Below are 22406 nucleotides of genomic sequence, written 5' to 3' on the forward strand. Positions count from 1 at the left end.
CCCCCACTGCCTTATACTGCGACTTGAGCCATTTGCTACACTAAGTCAAATGTTCCTACTAGGGGTAAATTTAACGAGGACTAATAGCTGAAAAACTGACTACTATGCCTATGTGATACACGTTTGTGAAAACATGTGTGTCGTATCTACACTTTTATACTTTAAATGTACTCGTAAAATACTGAATGTTTGATGTGGCTCTTAGTTAAAAAGCGAACAGTATAACCTTAGTATTCTTTAATATTGCAACTATTTCACTAAAAAGAGAAGATCCTTATTTAACTTGTGACATTGAACAAGTCTCCAACCAGGTTCAGACTCCATGCTGCAGCTCACTGTGGATTATTTAACCCGTGACAAACCTGGTGCCTGTGGGTCCCAGGTTGAATATGCAACCCCTACTCTGGATTGTTGTGTTACATGACCCCAGCGAGAGTGGGTTATGTGAGGGTTAAACAGCCTTCACAAAATACGAAAAGAGATAGGTTATGCGAGGGTTGTTTAACCCTCACATAACCCACAGTCACCAGGTTCATACAACAGGACAAACTCCAATGATATTCAAAATGGCAGTAGCTCACACCCCACAGGCACTGCAGCCCTCCCATGGGTTAAATAATCCATGGTGGACTGTCGCGTCATGTGATAATCATACAAAGACTCTGGATTTAACATGTTCATCTACCACAGATCTCTGCTGACCTAAACCTACTTACCATGTATAAAGAGAAGTACAAACTCAAATGTCTAAGTTTTTGTTTGTTTGAAATGTCTAAGTTTTTGTTTTGTTTTGTTTTAAAATTGTGTCTTCCAAAACATTTTTCCCCAAAGAAACAATGACTGCCTAATACCAGAATTACTGGCATTTAGAATGGATTTGATTGATTTTATGACCCATGATCTATCTCGCTCTACAGAAAACTGAAAATAAAATAACCTCAAAGCCCACTTCATTAAAATTTTTGAAAGCTGCATACTTCTCACCATTGTCTTTTGATCAGTTTCTTCATTAGGATTTTTTGCTCTCCAGGGTAAACGAGGACACCAGTTTTCAACCTGCAAAAATGGGGATCTTTTGTTACGCACAGATACAAATAAATCAAGCAAAATGTTCAATCAACTATTTCCTTGATGCTATTCATTCCTTGTTTGCGAATGGATAACAAAAATACATTATTTCGTGAGATTTCAAAAATACCAACAGAAGTTTTAAAAATGCAGAAAACAGATTAGCTATTACATGTTTCCTTTATCCTCTTCAATAAACTGGTTGTCTTTTATTAACAGATCAAATCTACAACATATCATTAAAAAACCACCCTAGCTCTTAAGTCCTGAAGAGGCTGGTATGAGAAAACTGGAAATGTCAACATTGGAACATAGCTGGCAGGAGAATGCATAGGCTTAGAAAGGCAGAGAAGTACCATGGAAATATAAAGCAAAATACCACGGTGAGTATTGAGCAGGGGTTTGATGGTGGATTGGGTGTCTCCTGACTGGAAGGGGCTGTGTATGACATTTTATCCCAATCCTGCAAATGTCCAGCACTTCAGATCCAGCAAATGTCCAGCACTACTGCAGAGGACTGCAGGAGTATAGGGGCTGGTGTGTGAAAGTCAAATTACACACAGTAATTTAAATAAGCTATTCACAGTACCTTATTTGTGATTGATAACAGTAGCCTTTTCAAAATAAAATACTGTGAGTAGCTTATTAACCTATAATGGCTTAAAGTGACGTCCGAATGCAGCCTATATATAAAAAAGGAAATGGGGGGGGGCATTAAGATTGAGACTATGTTACTTGTGGAATAGCAGTTTAATTCTTCTCTACTGTGCTCCCCCTCTACCACCACAAACATAACTCCCCTCAAACCCCTTTTATTAGGTTACGGAGAGAAGCCTGGCACCAGTGTGAGCTTTTCTCCAAGGGTAAGAGCAGTTTCAGGGTGACTGGGTTTGGACGACACCATGGCTCATTGCGGGTTATTTAACCAATCATGAACTGTGGTACCCACAGGTACCAAATTCTCCTGAATCACCATAACCTATGGTTCAAAATGCTCAAATTCAGGACCACACGCTGCAATAAGTGCATCTTTCAATCTCCCCTGCCCCGACAGACAGTTATTGGAGTCTAAGCCTTCATTTACTTCACAGTGATGGTTTCAGACAACATGCTACAGCTTGTTGTGAGCTATTTAACCCATGATAAGTTGCAGCACCCCTAGTTGCAGCACCCCTACAGGGTTGAATATGCAAGCCCCGCTCAGGGGTTGTCATGTCGTGCAAACCTGGCGACCATATATTACATGAGGATTAAACAACCCTCACATAACCCTAAACAGACTTTGGGTTATGCAAAGGTTGTGTAACCCCCATATAAGCCATGTTCACCAGGTTTATGCAACACAATAACAATAATAGGGATTGTATATACAAAATGGTGTCCACATGCACCCTGCATGAGCCACAGTGTCACCCACAGTGGGCTGTCATGAATAGCCCCAATGTGTGGGTGACAGTTTCCAAGACACTGATGGGAAAGAAAATGGTTAAACCCTTCTCCCTAGACATCACAATCAGGCCTCCTATTCTCTATTTTTTAAAATAGTAACACTGGATGCATTTGTTCAAAAGTGTTAAAATTACAAAAGTGGCATCCAGCTCTTTGGTATACAAAAATTCTGAAATGCTATAAAGTAAAGAAAATCTGTGATATAAACATTGTCAAATTAGGATTCTTCTTCTTCTTCTTCTTCTTCTTCTTCTTCTTCTTCTTCTTCTTCTTCATCATCATCATCATCATCATCATCATCATCTATATCCCACCCTTTTCCCAGTGCTGGGACTCAAGGTGGTTTACTATATTAAAACATGTACAATTAAAACATATAAATATAAATTTACAAAAGTTAAAATAGAATTAAACCTACAGTAAAAATTAAAAAAACCAACAATTTTTAAGAACAGTTTTTGCCTGCATCTGGAAGTGTAGCACAGATGGAGCCAGCCTAGACTTCCAAGAAATAAGGACACAGATAAATGGTTTTGTATTAATATCCAATAAAAAAAGAATTAAAGTTAATAAGAAACAATTCTAGCCATATCAGAACCTCTATTGCCTAATTCTTGATAGAACAGCCAGAGGGACAGTAGGATATAACTGTCACCTTCAATTACATCTGAATGGCTGAGTGCTACTACTTAATCTGCAAGGCCTGCTTTAAGAATTATTTTTCAACACTATGCTGATTATTTTTCAAAACTTATAAAAGAAAATATAGATTTAAAGTAAAATGTACAATGCAGTTTGTGCGAAGAGGACAATCGGAACTTTACCCAGTGGCACGCAATGACCAAGCACACTTAAGTCACTGAAGAAAAATACTAAATTCTTTGAAAATGAAGAGCCAAGCTACAGCACAGAAATTCCTTCTCAAAAATAAACTCTTCCATGAAGCTTATATTTTAACCTGCTCATTCTTATTTTCAGTAGGGAGCCTATGTTCAACTGCATTTAGTAATGTCTCTCACACTGTCAAAATGAATGAGAAGCCATTCAGTCAAGTCATAAAGAAGGACTGCACCTACTGGCTCCTTTCCAACATCAGTGGAGATCCCTCAATGTTCACAAGTTCAGCAGATTTTCTGAAAGGGCAAGTTACATATGTACAAGCTGAATGCATCCAGGGGTCCCTTTCATGCGTTCAACAGAACATATAAAATTCAGAGGGAAATGGCCAGTGCCACATGAACATCAGGGATATGGGCTCAGGCAATTTCACAAGATGGGGGGTATAGATGCAGACCACTGGGGAGGCAGGAACGATTTTGGCTTATGTCAATTGCTATATACTGTAGATGTTATAACATTACATCTTTCTATAGCATATTGTTTTTTCCCCTATGAAAAAATTTACACAGAAAAGCACTTTCAAATCTTTTTATCCCAAAATCTAGCACATTCAAATTCAAATACCTGGATATAAAGGAGGCGGAATATATTAATCCACCAAACATGGGGCAGGTCATTTTGCCACCTGTGTTCCGCATGGTATGCTAATCTGAAAGGCCTCCAACTTTTAGGGGTAGTGAACTACAAAAGCCTTCCCTGGGTCAAAGAGATTAAATTTGCATATTTTACTTTAATAATAAAGAGTTATTTGAGTGATAGTTATAATTCAGCTATTCAGACTAGACTAGGACTAAATATAATACAAATAAACCACATTATACAAACAACATAGGCATTACAGATCAAGGCAAGCATTATTTCACATTCAGAATTGGCATGTTTTTCATTTCTATCTAAAAAACTTTTCCTTATTACATGTACATTTGGAATGCAGTGGGAGTTGCACTAGCAATGTTTTGACAGGAAGAGGTCTCAGGTATGTACGAATGAAAATGTTCTTGCTACATGTAAACAAAACAATCGGCTGTTCTCAAAATGGTTCAGAGCTGCAATCTAAATGCAATAGAAAACTGAAAAACAACCCCATGCAGAAAAAACTGTAACTTGGTAACAATGGTGGAAAAAAACCACTGTTAAAATTTGCACAACAAAATTTCTACTATCAACTTCTCAAGGAATGTTTTGCACACGAATAATTTTGTGGCAAGAAAATATTGATCCTTTCATATTATATTAGAAAGAATTAGCAATCAGTAGAGCAAGTTTGAAAGGGATCACTGTCCAAAGTGAAAAAAGAACAACAATAGATCATTTAAAGTTAAATCAGTTTTCAGAAGAACTGAAATATATCAATTGTTTCATCCAAACATTGTTTGTTTTTTGAGCATGGCAATTTTATTTTGTTCTAAGAGGTAGTTTAACAGTATTGATTCTGAATGTATAATTACTGGATTTCAAACAATAATAAAATCAGACTCATAGGTTCTATTTCCAGTTATAAAAAAATAATGTTGAGTTATACAGGGCATATTCCTTCCTTGCACAGTGCAGGTAGTGCTCTCCTCCCCCCATCTCACTGGTGTGTATAGAAGTGCAAGTATAACCACTGTACCATGCCATTACAGAGGATGGGACGCCTCTGAGGGTCCCATATCCCCAACACTTTATTTATTTTATTTATCACATTTCTAATTGCCCAGTAGCTGAAGCTCTCTGGGCAGTTCCCAACAATTAAAAGCATAAAATAAAAACATGCCTTAACGTGATCCTATAAGAATCAGCCCAGCACCTGCATGGGAACGAATTGAGTGCACACCATTGGAATAGACATGTTTTCAAGGTAGTAGCTGGAGAGACAGATATCAACTTCCTGGGACGCTTACAAAGCACAGCAGAATGGCACCCCTTAGTGCAGGCTTCCACAACCTGCTGCCCTCAAGATGCGTTGGACTACAACTCCATTCACCAACCAGCCAGCATGGATAATGTCCTCGCTAGCTGGGAAGGGTGGGTGGGTAGAAGTTGTAGTCCAAGATACCTTAGAGGGTACCAGGCTTGGGAAGACTGCAAACTAATATAGTAAAAAAGGCACAGGAAATAATAAAACATGCAACTGACAAGCTACTACTGGACAGCAGTGAGCAGGTTTATACATTACAGTTTCTAATTTAAGATAGAGCAGCAAGCAGCAGGAGCAAATTATTTCAAGCACTGAGAACTTAGAATTTCAGTAGATGAGTCTTTAAAAGGCACACACACACACACACACGACTGGATTTACCAGTCATTCCCACCTGGGTTGTTCTAAAGGACACTGCTGTTTCATATTATTTATTTGTATATTACATATAAGTAATCCTCAGAAGATAGAGTGCTGGGATTATAGAAAGGGAGATCACAATGGAAAGGTATGAATTTTCAGAACTGCCCTGCCCCAGAATTGGGCTACAATTGGGCCTGAAAAGGGTGATTAAGCAATGGCCTGAAAAGGGTGATTAAGCAATGGTTAAGAGCAATGGGTAGGGTTTTGAGTGATGGGGGAATGCCCCTATCTGGAAGTATTAGCAAATATTTATTCAAGTGTTAAAAGTCTACAACTCCTTTCAAGTTTTCAGCACTTGAAAAAACACTCATGGAAATTTGTACAACAATCTAGATTATTTTCATTTACTTTCAGCTCCTGATCTTTAAGTATTTTTACATAACAGTTTAACATTTTTGGTATAGTTGCAACAGCCACAGAAGCATTAACATCTAGGACCTGGGCAACAGACTTTTACATCATCATCCCTCCAGAGCTTTCATCAGTTTCTCTTGCTACTAGGAATTGCCAGGAGCCATAGATTGTCCAACTGCTCAGCTGAGAAGACCTGTTCCCTAGGGACCAAATATGTCCCATTTTCTGAGCTAGGTTGCTAACATGCACATTTCCTGGGGCAAGACCATTTATCCCACTGGCTAACTGCAGAACATTTAAAGAGCAGCAGTTTTTAGCAGCCACAACAGCAACAAATGTCCAACTGGGGAGTTGACATTTTACATTATTATCCTCACAAAGCCTTTATCACCCACTACTGCCTTTAAAAATATACTATGTGCTCATTTTTCATATTGACAGGCAAAAAGTTAGGATCTAAATATTTTAAGTGAATAAACACCAATCATGAAGGCCATATATATTTCTATTTGCTTTAGTTCTAAATGAAAGATAAACATTTTCAGGATTCTAATGAATAAATTTAAAAATCCACCAGATACATTAAGTCCATACGCTATATGCCTGCATGATGTAGATAATTAGGAAAGCTCCTAACATTACAGAAATTTGTTCTGGTATGTAAGAGGAAAAAATGGAAAGGGTTCTACCTGCAGAAAGGGAGTTATCGCCCCTTTCTTCTCTGTTGCTCTCCCTGGCACTCCCTAAGGTTTGGGAAGCTAGGATTGGTATGGGATAGGACACAGCGCGCTGCAGATAAAACAGCGCTGCAGTTGAAATCACAGACCTCTCACTCTATGAGCTGGAATTCCACATAACAAGTGCATAGCTACATTCATCTGTTCTGTATGTTACCTATTCTCAAAACCTTTTATTAAGGTTCTTTCAAAAATTCTGGACACATGGACAAGTTTTTGATATTCCTGCAATGTACCTGTTATCTCACAAGGTATCTGGAAATTAATACTATATCTCATTATTCCTAAAATGTTTTTGAAAATACTACTGAAATTTGAAAGAAAACAATGACATATTTTTCTTAGTACGCTGAGGCACTACAAATCTACTGCCATTTATTTCTAACCCCTCAAAACTGCTTTAAACATAGTTACTACCATTTAGCATTCAGCGTTCACCTATATCATTAACAGTCAATTCTCCATCACTGTTCATTTTGACAAATTACTTTGTGAAGCATCAGCTCCATGTTATCTTTGGCAGCCAACGCAGTGCATGTATCCATATCATAGTAGTGGAAATAAGAATTTCATTTCATGCTTGCATTCACAAATATTTAAGCTTTCAGCGTCTGCTGTTTAGTATTAATCATAGCATTAATCACTGGATTAAGCATGCTGAATTTAAACTCAAGGTTAATAGCATCACCAAACAATACTAGTTTTATGTGCTGTCAAATAAACACCCCTCTTAGATAACCCCCAAAGACTTTTATATTTGCTGTTCACTAAACATAAAACAGATTGATGAACAAAACGGTTAATTTGTTCTTTAGAGAAACATAGTACTTCCTATAAAATTATGCACTGTAACAAATGTTGCGTGAAGTAGTTTGTGAATAAACTAAAATCTAGATTGTTCAAAGACCTAAGATTCAATGTTAGTTATAAATATAATAACATACTAAAATATGTCAAGTGAAGGACATTAGAAACATTGTTGTTGTTGTTTATAATCAGGTCATGAATTTTTCTAGACTCTATAGGGTGACAGAAACCACTAGTGGGAAGGAATGGGCAAGGTTATAACCATACTTTCATATTACATTAGCTGAATCTGTGGCCATAACCTTGATGTCATGTGACACTATTGCCTAGCACAACATGGAAGTTTTGGATTTCCAGGAGGTATCCTTTCGCCAACACACTAGTCATCTGATACTGGCACCTCTGTTGCAGATCTCATAGAACACTTGGATTTCTCCAAAATCCAAGTCCTTACTCACAGCCACACTAATAATGGGGTATAAGCCTCTGATACAAGACCTTCCCAGCATTACACAAAATAAGAAAAGGTCTAAATGTTATGTATAGATGAAGTTTAAGTACTCTATGTACCAGTTTATATATAACTGGCCTTATAAGAAAAGTTGCTCTTTAGATAAGTAGAATGAGAAAAGGAAAATTACCTCCAGATCTCCCGTTGAACTGGCTGGGAATATTTCCCCTCATCTCTTGCATACTAAAATAACATGCTCAAAGGTAACTTCACATTTGCAATTCTGTCTTTTTTGTATTTTGACTTTACCAATTTTGAGAGTTGGCGGCTTATGGAATGGTTTAGTAGCTGGTGGTAGTCTGCTGGTTTACTAGCAGACTACCAGTGCCTGCCACTGAGTAGAATAGAGCAGTGGTCTTCAAATGATACATACCCAAGTCCCACCTTGGACTCCCAACCTGCAACATGGGACCCAACTTGCCTTCACCAGAGTTCTCATCATCAGAGGATGAATGGGGAGGACAAGCTCCTGGGGAAGTGACTAGCAGCAAAGAAGGGCAAGACCCCTTACTTTCAGGGGCAAGCAACACCTGGCTGAAAGTAAGGGCTCTTGTCCTTTTTTGCTGCTCCAGGACCTGCTGGAGCTTGCCCTTCCCCTTCATCTTCTGATGATGAGCACTCCGGACAGAACCCACTTTCACAATCACAATTGTCCAACATGGTGGCACCAGCTTTGCCGTGACCCATCTGGCCTGATCTCGCAATCCATTTTTGGATTGTGACCCACCAGTTGAAGACCACTGGAATAGAGGGACCTAGTACACTTAAAAGAAGGAGTCACCAGGTGGTTACAGAAGTAGCAGGGCTGCTACTTTAGTGCAATGCAGGAACACAGCTGCTGCCTGGATAAGAAGTGGTTTGTACCAGGCACTACTATTCACTCAGAAACCATATTCATGCATGGTGCTGAAGTAACAAGAAATGGTATCATAAACCACTGCTGATTAGAAGTCTGTTAGTACTGCGTATCCATCTTCAAATAATTTTTACTCATCCAGAGCCTATTAGCAAAACAGTCTATAAATCAAATATGTAACAGTTTAGAAATTATAGCATTAGCTAATTGGTATATAAAGTATATACAAACCCAGAACTAAACCTCTGCTTTCAGTTATCTAAACGAACAATTCTGTCAGGTTAGAATTATGATTGACCAAGCCATTCAGATATGAAAATATTTTTTGAAAGGATATTTTTTATATAATTATCTGAAGTGTAATATTCTATGTTCTGTACACCCAAAACTTAAACTAGTAATAGCGAGCTGAAAACTGATTAGATATAAAAACAGGAGACACTGATAAAAAAATTGTTTCCACCAAAATTACAGCAGTTTCTTTGCTGGCACTCCTGTGAACTATATTTGTCCCATCATCTCTATTGAGTTTAATTAGCATGTCTATAAAAAGATACCGGTAATACACGCTGACACATGCCAGGAAATACGAAGATACTTCCTGAGGTGAGGGAGATATTAACATGTTAACTTGTTCTAAGAATATGTTTTGGTCTTTCATTACTTTATATTACCTTTTTTTAAAAAAAGTTCCTTTGAAGCAAAATGTTTACATAACATTTAAATAAATTAATACAACAATCATTGTACATAGTGCATTGTCAACATCAACAGAGAAACAGTGATGATTCAATGGCAAAGTAAATACTATCATGAAAAGTCCCCTATTCCCTCCCCCCCCCCAAAATACTTGCTTTATGGAACAGAATTACACAAGAGGGCACATATTAAGTTGTTCCTGTCTAATATGCAGGTAATTGTACAAAATAAAGTCAAAAAAGGAAAACATTTTCTACCTTATGTTAAGTCTTACAAAAATAAAGAGTAGCATACTGGAACAGGGTTATATTATTAATGTTTTGTATTTAACTGATTGTATATTACCTAGACAATTTATGAGGTAATTAATATAAATAATAATAAATAACAAAGAGTTAAAGACCTATCAGTCATAAGTAGGGAAACTATGCCAAAAATAATATATGAAAGATTACATCTAGAAAAGACTAAAATCTTGGGGAATGGAAATATTAGATACAACTTTTACCAGAATCACCACAACCAATGGCTCAAGATGCTCAAATTAAGGATGTATGGATTGTGTAAAATGCATTCCGTCTGTGTCTCATGGATTGTCAGGTGCCTCTTCTTCTGTTGTCTGCCCATCTACAGAATAAGATTTTTTTTGTTTCCAAAATTTGTGCAAATTTTCACATGCAGAAATGCAGAAGTTTCCCCATAATGCCCATTTTCATACTTTAGCCTATGGGGAAAATTCACATTTTTGGCCTTTTGTTATTTTGCTTATTTTTCTACAACAAAACTTGCACAAAATTCCCATAACAAAGAAAACCAGTCTGCAAGTCAATGGAATCCTTCCAAAAGGGAAAAAGCTGGTCCGCTGCAGAATCCACGGGTTGGATTCATAAAAATCCAAACTCGTTTGGCTCCCTTGCATATTTCTCTGACATCCCTAACAGCACCACACACAGCAGTAAGAGCATCTTCCAGTCTCCACTGCCATAATAGACACCAATTAGAGTTTAAGCTTCCTTATTCACAAGGCATTTACCTCACAATGATTGACTATTCAAATAAGTTTCTTGTTAGCCCGGAAATAATTTGCTACCCTTCTCCATTCCCCTATTCTTCTCCAGTGTGCCTGTATGGTGGATTTGCTTCTATTTTAAACTAGCTCTAATCTTTCATTATGCAACAGCCTGGACAAACTGTGGCTTGTGTTAACTGTGGCTTTATTAAATAAGCCGGGATCATAAACCATGGTTTGAAAATCAATACTTCAATAAGCAATCATTAACAGTAATCATAGTTTGTCTTGGTTTGGACATAATGATACACCATGGTTAGTTGCAAACTGAACTGGATGCCATTTTTTCTTTAAAGATTAAATTGCCTTATAAAAGAAAACCTTCCCTTCATTCTGTTGAACTAATAATGCTTGAAATGTTCTTTAAAAATTCAGATATCCATCTGGATTTTCCTGCAGTTTTACATATAAATTGCAATATAAATTTACTGACCTCACTGAGGTAAATAAAGAAGGAGCATGTGGACCCATCGACACCATAACTTGCGTAACAAGGATCGGATCGCCACATATCTTTCATCCACTAGAAGGAAAAATAACAACAACACCCAATGAGCAGGCTAGTTTATAAACCTGACTGCAAGACTCATTATACATTTAGAATAAATTTCAAGAAGCTGGTAGAAAAGAAGTATTTTAGATCAACAAGGTCAATGTAAGCTTCAGTAGGTACTGGTAGATGAAGGGAATTGGCACCAGGAGGAAGGTGGAAGAAAGAGAGACGAGCTCTGGTGCCGTGTATAGATAAACAATGAACTTTTTATTTTTGTAATGATGTGAAAATGCATTTTCACATCATTACAAAAATAAAAAGTTCATTGTTTATCTATACACGCCACCAGGCTTCAGTAGGTAGCAGAAAGTAACTGCTAGACCCTGTGAAGGAAAAGGGCAGAAGAACCTCACTATTAGTCAGTACAACTCATCACTATATGGTTTACCATTGTAAGAATAATATTTCATAGAGAAGGATACCTTGCCTGGAACACATCCTCTATGGGGTGCTTTAATCCATGTAATTTCAAGTGAATCACAGGGACTAACACTACCATGCCAGCAAGGTAACGCACAGCTACTCTCTCTACAAGTTTGCAGACTTCACTACTTTTTGGCGCTGTCATCCAGATGAACTTGTAAACTTCAACATGGTACCTTTCAAACATTTTCTGGGAAATAAACAGTTGGCTATTCTAGTGAAACCTACCAAATTAAACTGTCATTCAAGTTTAGAAACTGACACAAGTTTCATTTCTATTTCATAGCTAGCCTGTCCATATTTCAAAATTTAGATTAGTATTACAAACATATAAGAGGTTTGAAGCTGTAGAAATACTTTTATTTTAGGCAACAACATTTACAACTATAGATAATAAATATATCTGATATATCAAGTAAAGATATACATACACTAAAGATATTCAGAAACGTTTTCTTATACCTAGCAACAGCTCTTTCCTTTAAATTTTAATAGACTTTTAAAGAATCCTCAAAGCAGAACTGCTTGAAAATGCACAAAAACTGTTGCTCATTTTAAATAAGGTATTGATAATTATAGCAGCACTGTGCTGAATTTTTCAATCTATTTATTTCCGACCATTTGTTGGGGGGGGGGAGGGGTTGAAAAGAAACTGTACCCAAAAATTGTGGGAAGAGGTAGGAATTTTGGAGAAATTTCTCAGGGTGCAGGGCTTCAGTACTTACTTTACAGTAAAGTGGTGGCTGGGGTGTGTGTGTGTGTGTGTGCTCTTTCTTTTACTATTCCTGCCCCACATCTCTCCCGCTGCTTGAGCTTGTTGGAAAGCCCCCCAGAGGATTTAACCAGGAATTCCTACCTTGGGGCTTTCCAGTGCTGCTGCCTACTGAGTGCGTGAAAGCTGAGAGAGGCGTTTTTTGGTTTTGCTTTGTTTTTATTAAAAGTCCTTTTAACAACTAGAAGAAGAAGAAGAAGAAGAAGAAGAAGAAGAAGAAGAAGAAGAAGAAGAAGAAGAAGAAGAAGCAGCAGCAGCAGCAGCAGCAGCAGCCCACAGCAGAAAGAAAGAGCACACATACAACAACAACAACAACAACTCCACAGCAGAAAGAAAGAGCACACATATCCCTCAGCTACCTCCTTTCAGTAAGGTAGGCACTGGAGCCCTGCACCCTGAGAAATTCTCTGAAAGTCTCAACATCCCAACAAGAGGCAGAAAAACAACTGCCTGTTTCACAGGGAAGCAAAGAAGTTGCGAAGGGTAGGTAAGGGTTTTGGCACAGCACTAAATTATAGTGCCTATTAGCTGAAGAACCCATTAGAGCCCTGATTAGCGAAATTCCATCCCATGCAATGCACTTCCATTACTTTTATGCATATATCATCTCCTTGATAGCTCTTCAACACATAAGGCAGTATATAGATGATGATGATGGTGATTGATGATAAGGTGTAATTTTTAAAAAAGTTCATAGGGCATCACCCAATGCCATGCAAGCAGACTGCCACTCATGCAGTGGGACTTCTCTCTTTCTCCCCACCCCCGCCCCCACTGCAGAGTTTTGGGGTACACAGTGGATTGCAGAGGGGACAGGGGATGTGTTTTGCTGACTATGTCTGTTCCACTGGAGGACCTGTATTCTTCTACTTGAAATTAAAAATAATTTAAACCATTCAACTAATACCATTACAATTTTGGGAACTGTTCTTTTTGGTCAATAGTTTATGAATGAATTACTGGGCACTCTTCTCCAACCACAGTCCTAGCGTGTCTTTGTGTGGTGCAAGGGAAAATTAAAGGTGTAATGACTTTTTCACCACTTGCCTTTTGTCAATTTAAGTTAATTTAGTTTTTCTCAAGAAATTATATCTAAGCAATGGTTCCTGCCCCACACAACTCCAGGATTTGTTTTGTTTGTAAACACAAACACATACACCGAAGAAATACAAGAGAAGATTAGCCTTACTTTTATTTTGCCCTCACAGTGGGGAAAACCATCCATGGGAGGCAGTTCACACTGTTCCTGGGCTCCATTAATGAGATCTAAAGAGGAGAAATAAACATAATATGATCCAGTAATACTGCACATCATGACACATCCATGTTTTTCCACCTCAACTGGCTATGCAGATGAGTCACCACTGAAATGTCAATGGATTACTAAAATCTACTGTTGTTTTCTCCCCCTAAATTGGAAATTGGAATAGAGCCACGCAACCAGAGAATAATAAAATTGAATTTGCAAGAAGTGTGCTCAGATATGAGAGGGTTATTAAGAATTGATGGAAATAATTTCTCATCATTTATAATTAAGCACAGCTAACTTCCTAACCAGAATGCAATTAACCTATTGGTTAAATTAAAGTACAGCAATTATTCAATTAGCTGGTCGAGTCAAATGACAAAACACATAACAAACATAGATGAAAGCTTATCTGATTTTAAAGTCGCATGCCCTATTATGACTCCATACAGCAGTATTTCTTGCAGCATTTTTTTTATTCACAGCATTTAACCCCATTATTTAACCAGAATAAGCTCCCACAGCAGTTTATAAAGATTAATAACAGGACAGTCCCTACCTTCAGAATTATAATCTAAAAATCATAACACAAAAGGAAAAGGGATTTGGACAGAGGAGGAAAAAAGAAAACATTTTCAAAGTTCTTATAGGTGCTATTTCTGGCAGGAAAGAACAAAACAAGCTCCCTAGACCTGTTCCTTCCTTGGCCAATGCATGGCCTCCCCCTTGCCATTATGTTCTTCCTGAAAGTGGACATTCCTGAAAGTGGACATCTCCAAGTGGACATTGCTTTTCTGGCTGATGAACGAGGCCAGAGACTGCAGTCCAGGGAAGTCAACAGTACATTATTTACGGCAACACGTTATTATGTACGTGAAAGAACAGAACCACAGCATTTGAACACTGAAGGCTTAGTTTCCAGCCCCAGTTTCCAGTTTCCAGCCCCTTAGTTTCCAGTCCCAGTGAATTCCAAGCAGGATGCATAAAGAGTTTGTGTATGTTTAACATGGGGATTTGGTATTGAGGACTCCCAAAATAATGGTTCTGGGTGATCTCAACCTTCAAGCCAAGGTAACCTTGTTGGGAGAAGCTTAAGACTTCACGTCTGCCACAACAACCATGTAACTTGGTTCTCCCAACATCATCCTGCTGTATATTGCATGACAAACTCTTGATCTGGTTTTCTCGTTTCTGCAGAAATGTGATGGTCTGGTAATGGGGAGTTCTTTTTGACTCCACTATCATGGTCAGGCCATTTCCTGGTCAGGTTTAGGTTCACAGCTGCTTCTACCCTAAACACAAGTTGTGGACCCATTAAAATGGTTCACAGATTCCCATGGGCCCTCAAGGAATTTCCAGCTGGCATGGCTGATGAAACTGAAGTCAATCTGTGAGGCATGGAGATGACTTGGATTGGTGACACAGTCAATACGCAATTATGCTCTTCTACTGCATACAACCCTGCCAGTTCCCTGGATTTCTAGGGTGATGAAGCAGGTAGATAGATGGCTTGAATGCAAGGGGTGGAAAACTTGATGCAAAATTTACCAAAACTGGGTTAGGGTACATCATAATGCATAGCAGTAGTGATGGTGGCAAAGAAGCAACATTTGTCCAGGCTGATTGCACCCTCTGGGAACCCAAGGGTACCACTGTGACTTTTTAATTTAATTTATAGGCTGCCCTGTAACAGTAGTTCTCTGGATGACTTGCAGTAGTAAAATGTGATAGTACTCCTAGTATGTGAATATTAGTAAGCATAAATACAACCATTTCAAAACCACACTACTCTTAGTGTACTGGACGTGTTTAGGCTTCATGTAAAATGTCAGTGTAGTCAAACTAAATTAGAGAGTAGGCTGCAACAGCCCAGAAGACAGAACACAAAGTTAACAAACATCTCAAATCAAAAAGGCAAAATGCTACTGCTAAATACTTGCAAACATAGTTTATATGCCAAATCTATGACAAAGTTTGTTATATACGGATATGGCCAAGCTGCCTAGGAATTATGGGAGTTGTATTCCCAACACATCTGGAGGGTGTCAGGTTGGGGGAAGAGTAGTATGTGTTATATAGACACACAAAGGTTTGTTTTGAAATATTGAATCAGCTGAAAGTTATTATGAAGGGCAGCCATCAGAATCTCAATGAAGGGGTCTATAAGGAAAAGCTCTACTTGAATGGTGCTACCCCTCTGCCTCACAGGCCTTGGAGCTACAGGAAATAAAGATGGAGATGGCAAATCCTAGCACCAACAGAGATCACTGTCAAGTCAATCAGATTCACAGTAATTAAGAAAACTCCTTTAAGCCAATCTATGATGAGTATGAGCTGGACAGCTGACATTTTGACTACTGCTTTAAAAAGCACAAAAAAACTATGCAAGGTCACTAATTAAGCCGAGTCCTATACTTGTCCTTCAGTACACAATCTGTAAGCTAATTCGAAGAGAAGTTTGCAAGAGATTCATTATAGATTTTTCTGTCATGGGCTTGAATGGAAAGTGGCCTTTCTAAAGGCTATTTATAATTTCCAGCAAGACTTTTTTTCTTAGAGAGAGAGAGAGAGAGAGAGAGAGAGAGAGAGAGAGAGAGCTTGCACATACTCACTGCAGCCTTAAGGTCTTTCATACCAGGGTGAAAAGGTAGCTTGAATATTACAGAAGAATGCACAACATTTCAACAAAGCAATTGTCACCTCTTACTTTTCTTTGAAACTAGGAACAATGCTTACTTTTCATTATTCTCTCCAGGCAGCATGCCAGGCTACCTGACAGGCACAGGTTCAATTAATTTGAATGATTAGAAACTAGCAGAAGGCTCCTGTGCTCCAACCATTCATATCACAGGTTTCTTCGACCTCAGTTTCATGTATCCTATTAAATATACTTTGCCATCATGCCCATATTGGCATCATGATAGTTGGCACTTGCCCTCAACACCCAAATAATTTGGAGTCATGGGGAAAGAACAAGGGAATGGGATTTTTGGAATATATATGGAAAAACGAACGATCTGCAATGCAACTTACTTAACATAGGGGCTATTTAGGCTAGAGTCCTTCTTCTATATGCTGTAAAATCAGGGCCAGCCCTTGGGCTCACATTCTTCTTCTCTCATCCTCCCTAAAGTCTAAACCAGAAGATCCCACATTTATTTCACCACATCACAACTGTAGCTGCAGATAAGGATGAGATGGCAGCATACAACCCTAATGCAACTCCCAATCTCATAGTATGTAGAGTTGAGATAAGAGTTCTTCAAAATAACATCCTAAGCGTTGCCAGTTTAATAACATGAAATGCATTACAACTTACTACACAAAATAACACATAAAATGTCAGGGGGTGGCGTCTTTCTTTTTTATTATAGAACAAAGAAAACCTAATTACAAATCCATCCAGTACTAGAGATACAGATGCAGGCTGGTTGTATCTGCTGGTGTCTTTCTGTCAGTCGAATGGACAACTGCTCAGATCAAATTATCCTTCCCCAGGCCTTTTCCAGAGGGTCTTGCAAACCCTAGGAGCAGATTTTGGGGAGCCTGCAGAGAGGAGAAGGAGAAGGGAAGCTCCAAATGTGCAAATGGAAGTCCACTCACATAACGATGAATTTAGCCCTTAGCATGCATCTTTTTAGTAGCTGGCAAATAAGAAAAACAAACAAATAAAAATTGAAACCATCAACACAACAGGAAAGAAAAATGAAAATGATCTAAACAGCGAATTAGCAGAGAAGCTTCTATATTATCATGCAAAAAACCAGAAGAAAACTTGCTCCTAAGAAAAAGCTCAAAAATGAATACCTCATAATGCAATTAACATAATTTCACTCATCATTTTGAAAATAATTACTCCCATTAGAACAGCTTCATTCTTTGGGCCTTATGGGGAAAAACAAACCAGAAATTGATTTTCCAAAATGTTTCTTTCTTTCCCATCCTGCCCATAGACACTTCTAATGTAAGTCGCTGATCACTAGCGATGGACAAGTCCTTTGAGCCCCTCTCCTTAGATTGGCTCAGGATTTTTCTGGGCTTTCAAGGGAAAAAAAATACAGAAAGTTCCTGAGTCACTCTGAGAACACAGAAAGCTCCTACCTTGTTCCCTGCCTGTCTCCACTACCCTCTCAAACCATCCCTAACACTGCTACAAATATGCTATTCCTTTTCCTTGTTGTTGGCAGTTGTGAGTGGAGAAGGAACTCCCAGAAATAAAACACAGACACCAGATCTTGGGATTAAACAGGGCCTCTTTATTTAAACATGGAGATTCTCCCCTCCATGGATCTGAGCGTGAACGTGCGGGAATCTAACTCATTTATCATCAGGGCGAGCCATTCAGCTGAAAACAGGGGTCGGGTGACCCAGCCCCCTTTCCAACTACACTTAAGTATTTGGTGAGGCCGACCCGCGGCATCTCCACTGACTGAGTAGATGAGACAAGAAGGTCCCCAAAGGCAAACCATATCCTGACACGAAAGCTGCAAAGCCCCTGAGGAGCAGGACATCTAGATTGCCAATCACCATAAAGGTGCCAGAGTACTCACCATCCCTATTCTGACTTTCCAAAGTTCCCGCACAACCCTGCCATTTATAATCGACCTATTTATCCTCCACTTCTGAAGATTATATCCAGTATGGAGTAAGCAAAAACCTGCACATCACTAAATGACAGGGAAAATTCCTACTCAGCCACCCCCCCCCCAAAGAGGACAACAGGTCATTCCCATACTGGTTTAAAGGGAGGGACCAAAATCGAAAGAGGCCAAGAGCCACGTGGGGGCGAGCCTTTCATACTCCTGGCTCCACCCCCACCTAACGAGGCTGCACATGGTTCAAGCGCGTGTACAAGTCTTTCCTTTTACTTCCGGCTCCCTCCCCTTCGCAAAACCCCCACCCCCACCCAAGCCATACTGGCTGGGTAGAGATCAAGCTTGTGTAAGAGCACCAAGAGCAGTTGCAGAGGAGGCAAAAGGGAGCCTCCTTCCTGACTCCTTCTCTCCTTCCATCTCACAGAGTAATTTTATTTAAATCCCCCTTATTAACTCTTCCCTGAATTTCGAGCTTGCCTACTCCTGTAGTAACCCATAACTTCCCAGGGTCCTTGCACTAGTTCTCTTCAGTCTGATAGAATAGTAATGTGACAGATGGATGATTTTATTGTGATCTACACTACAGTCCAGGAGTGATGAAGTGTCAACCCATGGTGCATCTCCCTCCAGCCCATGGCCTTTCCTTGGCTCCACGGCTTTTCCTTTGCTGGCTTCCGTAGAGCTTTCCAGAAAACTTGCTGTTTATTCTCCCATGACGGTGAAGTGGAAGAACCTTTGGCTTCATTAATTTTGACAGCCACAGAAAGTGTGGCAGTTGGATTGCCAAAGTGCATATTGGGCATTGTAGTCCTGCACCTGCATGCAGCCCCAAACACATTACCACCAGGGGAATATGTCTCTCAACAAAAAAAGGTTCTTTACCTATTTTCTAATCCTTTATTACTTTTTGGAAGCAACAGCACAATACAGCTGCCAATTCAAAGCTACATTAGAAGATTATTTATCTGCCTGAGCATATTGTGACATGCAACTTCACCTTCTGTCTGGACAGGCTTTGAAAGATTGCTGCCTAATAAAGTACATTTTCCCAACCACACAGGGCATATTGGATCTGTGATATAGTACCATTCCAAAATCTATGAGAAAGAAAGCTACACCTTTTTAGACCCCCCCCCAATATGCCCTCTGGAACAACTCTAAAAAGAAAACAAACGTGTTTACATGTCAGACTATATCTTGAAATTGTTTGCAGCAGTTTGGTTTATATTCAAATTTCAGCAAGTACAAGACTTCCATTAAAAAGAGTGTTTATAAATAATTTGAGAGTTATTTGGTGTCATTAAACCAGAGAATAAATACTTAAACTGGGCAAGTCCCTAAAAATCAAAGACCTTTGAAAATAGGCATTATGTCCAAATATTAATGGGCTACACATTTGCAAGTACAAACAAAATCGTTGCGCTGGTTTAATACACAATTTGTAGTTGTAAATCTTTTTCAGGTTTTGACAGAACATGTGTAGAACATAAGTTGCATGCCAACTGCATTGACCTCTAGTTGGAGACAACTATCCAAAGAGCAACAAAGCTGCTTAAACCTTTTATTTAGGCACACTTCACAACAGATTGTTGCACATGCAATATGCATAAAAGATGTTTTCTTTAACTTTGGGGGTTTTTTTGTTTTTATTTTTGCAAATCAACTGCTCACATTGGGACCTCAGCTTTTCTGTGCCATATAACAAACAATATAACTGTAAGAAATAGTACAAATCATCCCTCAGTTTGAAAAATAAATGAGTAGAACCAAGTAATTTATTAAACCACATTACAAACAGCACTTGTAATTCTTCTTCGTGGTCTCTGTGCATCACACATATGGGCTCTGCGCCTGCGTAGGGCCAGGTTCAGAAACTTCTTAAGCTGAAAATCTTTTAGGCGGGAACCCCTCCCCCACCGTCCACTGAGCATGCTCAGGGGTTCCCGCCTAATCCCCTCAGTTCTCTTCAACCGCCTGTGGGTCAACAGCGTTTGGAGACTTCTCTTGGTATAGTGCGTTTTTGTTATACTATAGCTGAAAAATCTATCAATTTTTCCTTCTTTCTCTTGTTTGTCCAGTTTTCTATCTTTTCTATTTAAAAACAAAACAAAACAAACATTGTTTGTTCGTCGGTGTCTTGGTGCCTATGACACATCAAGGCCTCTTCAAGAAGTGTTCCAGTTGTGGACAGAAAATACCACAAACCGATGGACATTCTTTGTGCTTGCTCTGCTTGGGGGAGACTCATGTTGTAGAGTCGTGTGCCTTTTGCTTGAAGTTTTCAAGGCAGGCACGAAAAAACCGCGCAGAGCGCCTTCGGGCTACTCTCTGGGAAAAGGCTTTGGAGGCAGTAGACAAACCGAGAGCGGCTCGCGTTTCTACATCTCCACACAAGATGGAGTCTATGCCCCAAAATCCTCCGACAAGGAGTGAAGCCTTACCGGTTCCCCCCTCCTCCTCTCAGTCCGCAAAAAAGGCGGCAAAGAAGATCTCTAAGAGAGCGAGAGAACACTCTGAGGCCGAAAACCCTCAGAGAAAAAAGAGCAAATCCATGACAAAAAATGGAAAGAAAAAGTCATCGAAACCGATTCCGTCGGTACCGAGGAGCCCGGTACCGAGTACTTCGGTACCGAGCCGTGACATAGGGCATAGAAGCCCGATATCGAGTCTCTCACTACAGAGATCTCCCTCGCATGCGATAAGCCTGATACCGAGGCTATCGCTACCGACACCTTTTTCGATACCGAGACGGACGACCCCATCTTCGCCATCGGTACCGAACCCACCGCCGCGTGAGGAGCCGTTTGCTAACTCGCCGGTCCCATCGCCGCTGCATATAGTCACAGTCCCGACTGACGAGCCCAGTGTAAGGGCATCGATTTAGGAAGGTGAAATCAGGGGCTCCTCGCTGGATAATACCATTGCAGATTGGAGACCTTTTTTCCCTCGGTACCGAGAAGACATCGATACCGACGGACGTTAGTACCGACAGCAACAACAGGTCGATACCGAAGGCTATCGATACCGAGAAACACCTCCTTATGGATATGGCCATGATCGTTCACCGGCTTCAATTCATTCCAGTCAGCAATATGCTGCTTACAGCGAAAGACCCAGGTCCCCACAGAGGGGTACAGGCTACTATGACGATTGGCAACCTCCACATTTTCCTCCATATTACTATGAGGACTGGAGGCACAAAGGGCACCAAGAATATTACTACCCTCAAGAACGCCCATATGACCCGTCTCGGAGGGTGGCGTTTTCGTCAGCCACCCTCCGAGACGGTCTCCTGTCCACCGTCCCCGGAGGATGCTGCAGCCATGCCGCCTCCGCCTCAACCAGCGGTACCGAGGCGCTTGCCACAACCAACGCGAGCTACGGTACCGACCACCACGGTACCGACTCAAGCGTTACAACCACGTCCGAACTCAGGGATGATGCCACGCGTTTTGGACGTCTTATCGGAGGAGGACTACTAGTCTGACTCCTCCCAAGAGGCTTCACCGGTACCATCCATTCCCTCCCCTGATGACCTTGTAGGGACTTCGGATGTGGTCTCCCCTTCAGAAGACCTATCTCACTTTGCCAATCAAGTGCAAAGGATGGCGAGATCATTGGGGATTGAAATGTCTCAACCCATTGAAAAATTAAACGATCCAGTGTACGACGATGCATACTCCAGCAGCCATCCCATACCTGCCCGTGCTGTTACGCACTGCACAGCAGTCGTGGAAGCTGCCCTCCTCTATGCCACCAACGTCCAGGAGGTTAGACAATACATACAAAATACAGGAAAAGACTGCTCCTTTTCTTTTCACCCATCCCAAGCCCAACTCCATAATTGTAGAGGCATCTCAGGGACGCACTCATAAGAGACACAATGCGCCTGTAGATAAAGAGGGCCGTCAGCTGGACGGCATAGGCTGAAGAATCTATTCTTCAACTGCATTGTCATTACGTGTGCATAATTACCAAGCCACTATGGCAAAATACCAACTCTTCTTGTGGGAGAAGATGGCATCCCTGTCTGGTTATCTGCCA

General features: G+C 40.0%; 1 protein-coding gene across 1 annotated transcript in view; it reads right to left on the minus strand.

Moving 5' to 3' along the window:
- Positions 1-22406, minus strand: part of MGAT5 (alpha-1,6-mannosylglycoprotein 6-beta-N-acetylglucosaminyltransferase) — a 147573-nt gene that overhangs the window by 37527 nt on the left and 87640 nt on the right. The window contains exons 4-6 of the mRNA XM_063116606.1: positions 13711-13787; positions 11207-11296; positions 985-1056 (exon numbers count right to left, since the gene is read on the minus strand). Coding sequence (XP_062972676.1) covers positions 985-1056; positions 11207-11296; positions 13711-13787 — 239 coding nt within the window. The remainder of the gene's footprint in view (positions 1-984; positions 1057-11206; positions 11297-13710; positions 13788-22406) is intronic.

Source organism: Elgaria multicarinata, chromosome 2 (assembly GCF_023053635.1).
Source record: "Elgaria multicarinata webbii isolate HBS135686 ecotype San Diego chromosome 2, rElgMul1.1.pri, whole genome shotgun sequence".
Lineage (NCBI taxonomy): Eukaryota > Metazoa > Chordata > Lepidosauria > Squamata > Anguidae > Elgaria > Elgaria multicarinata.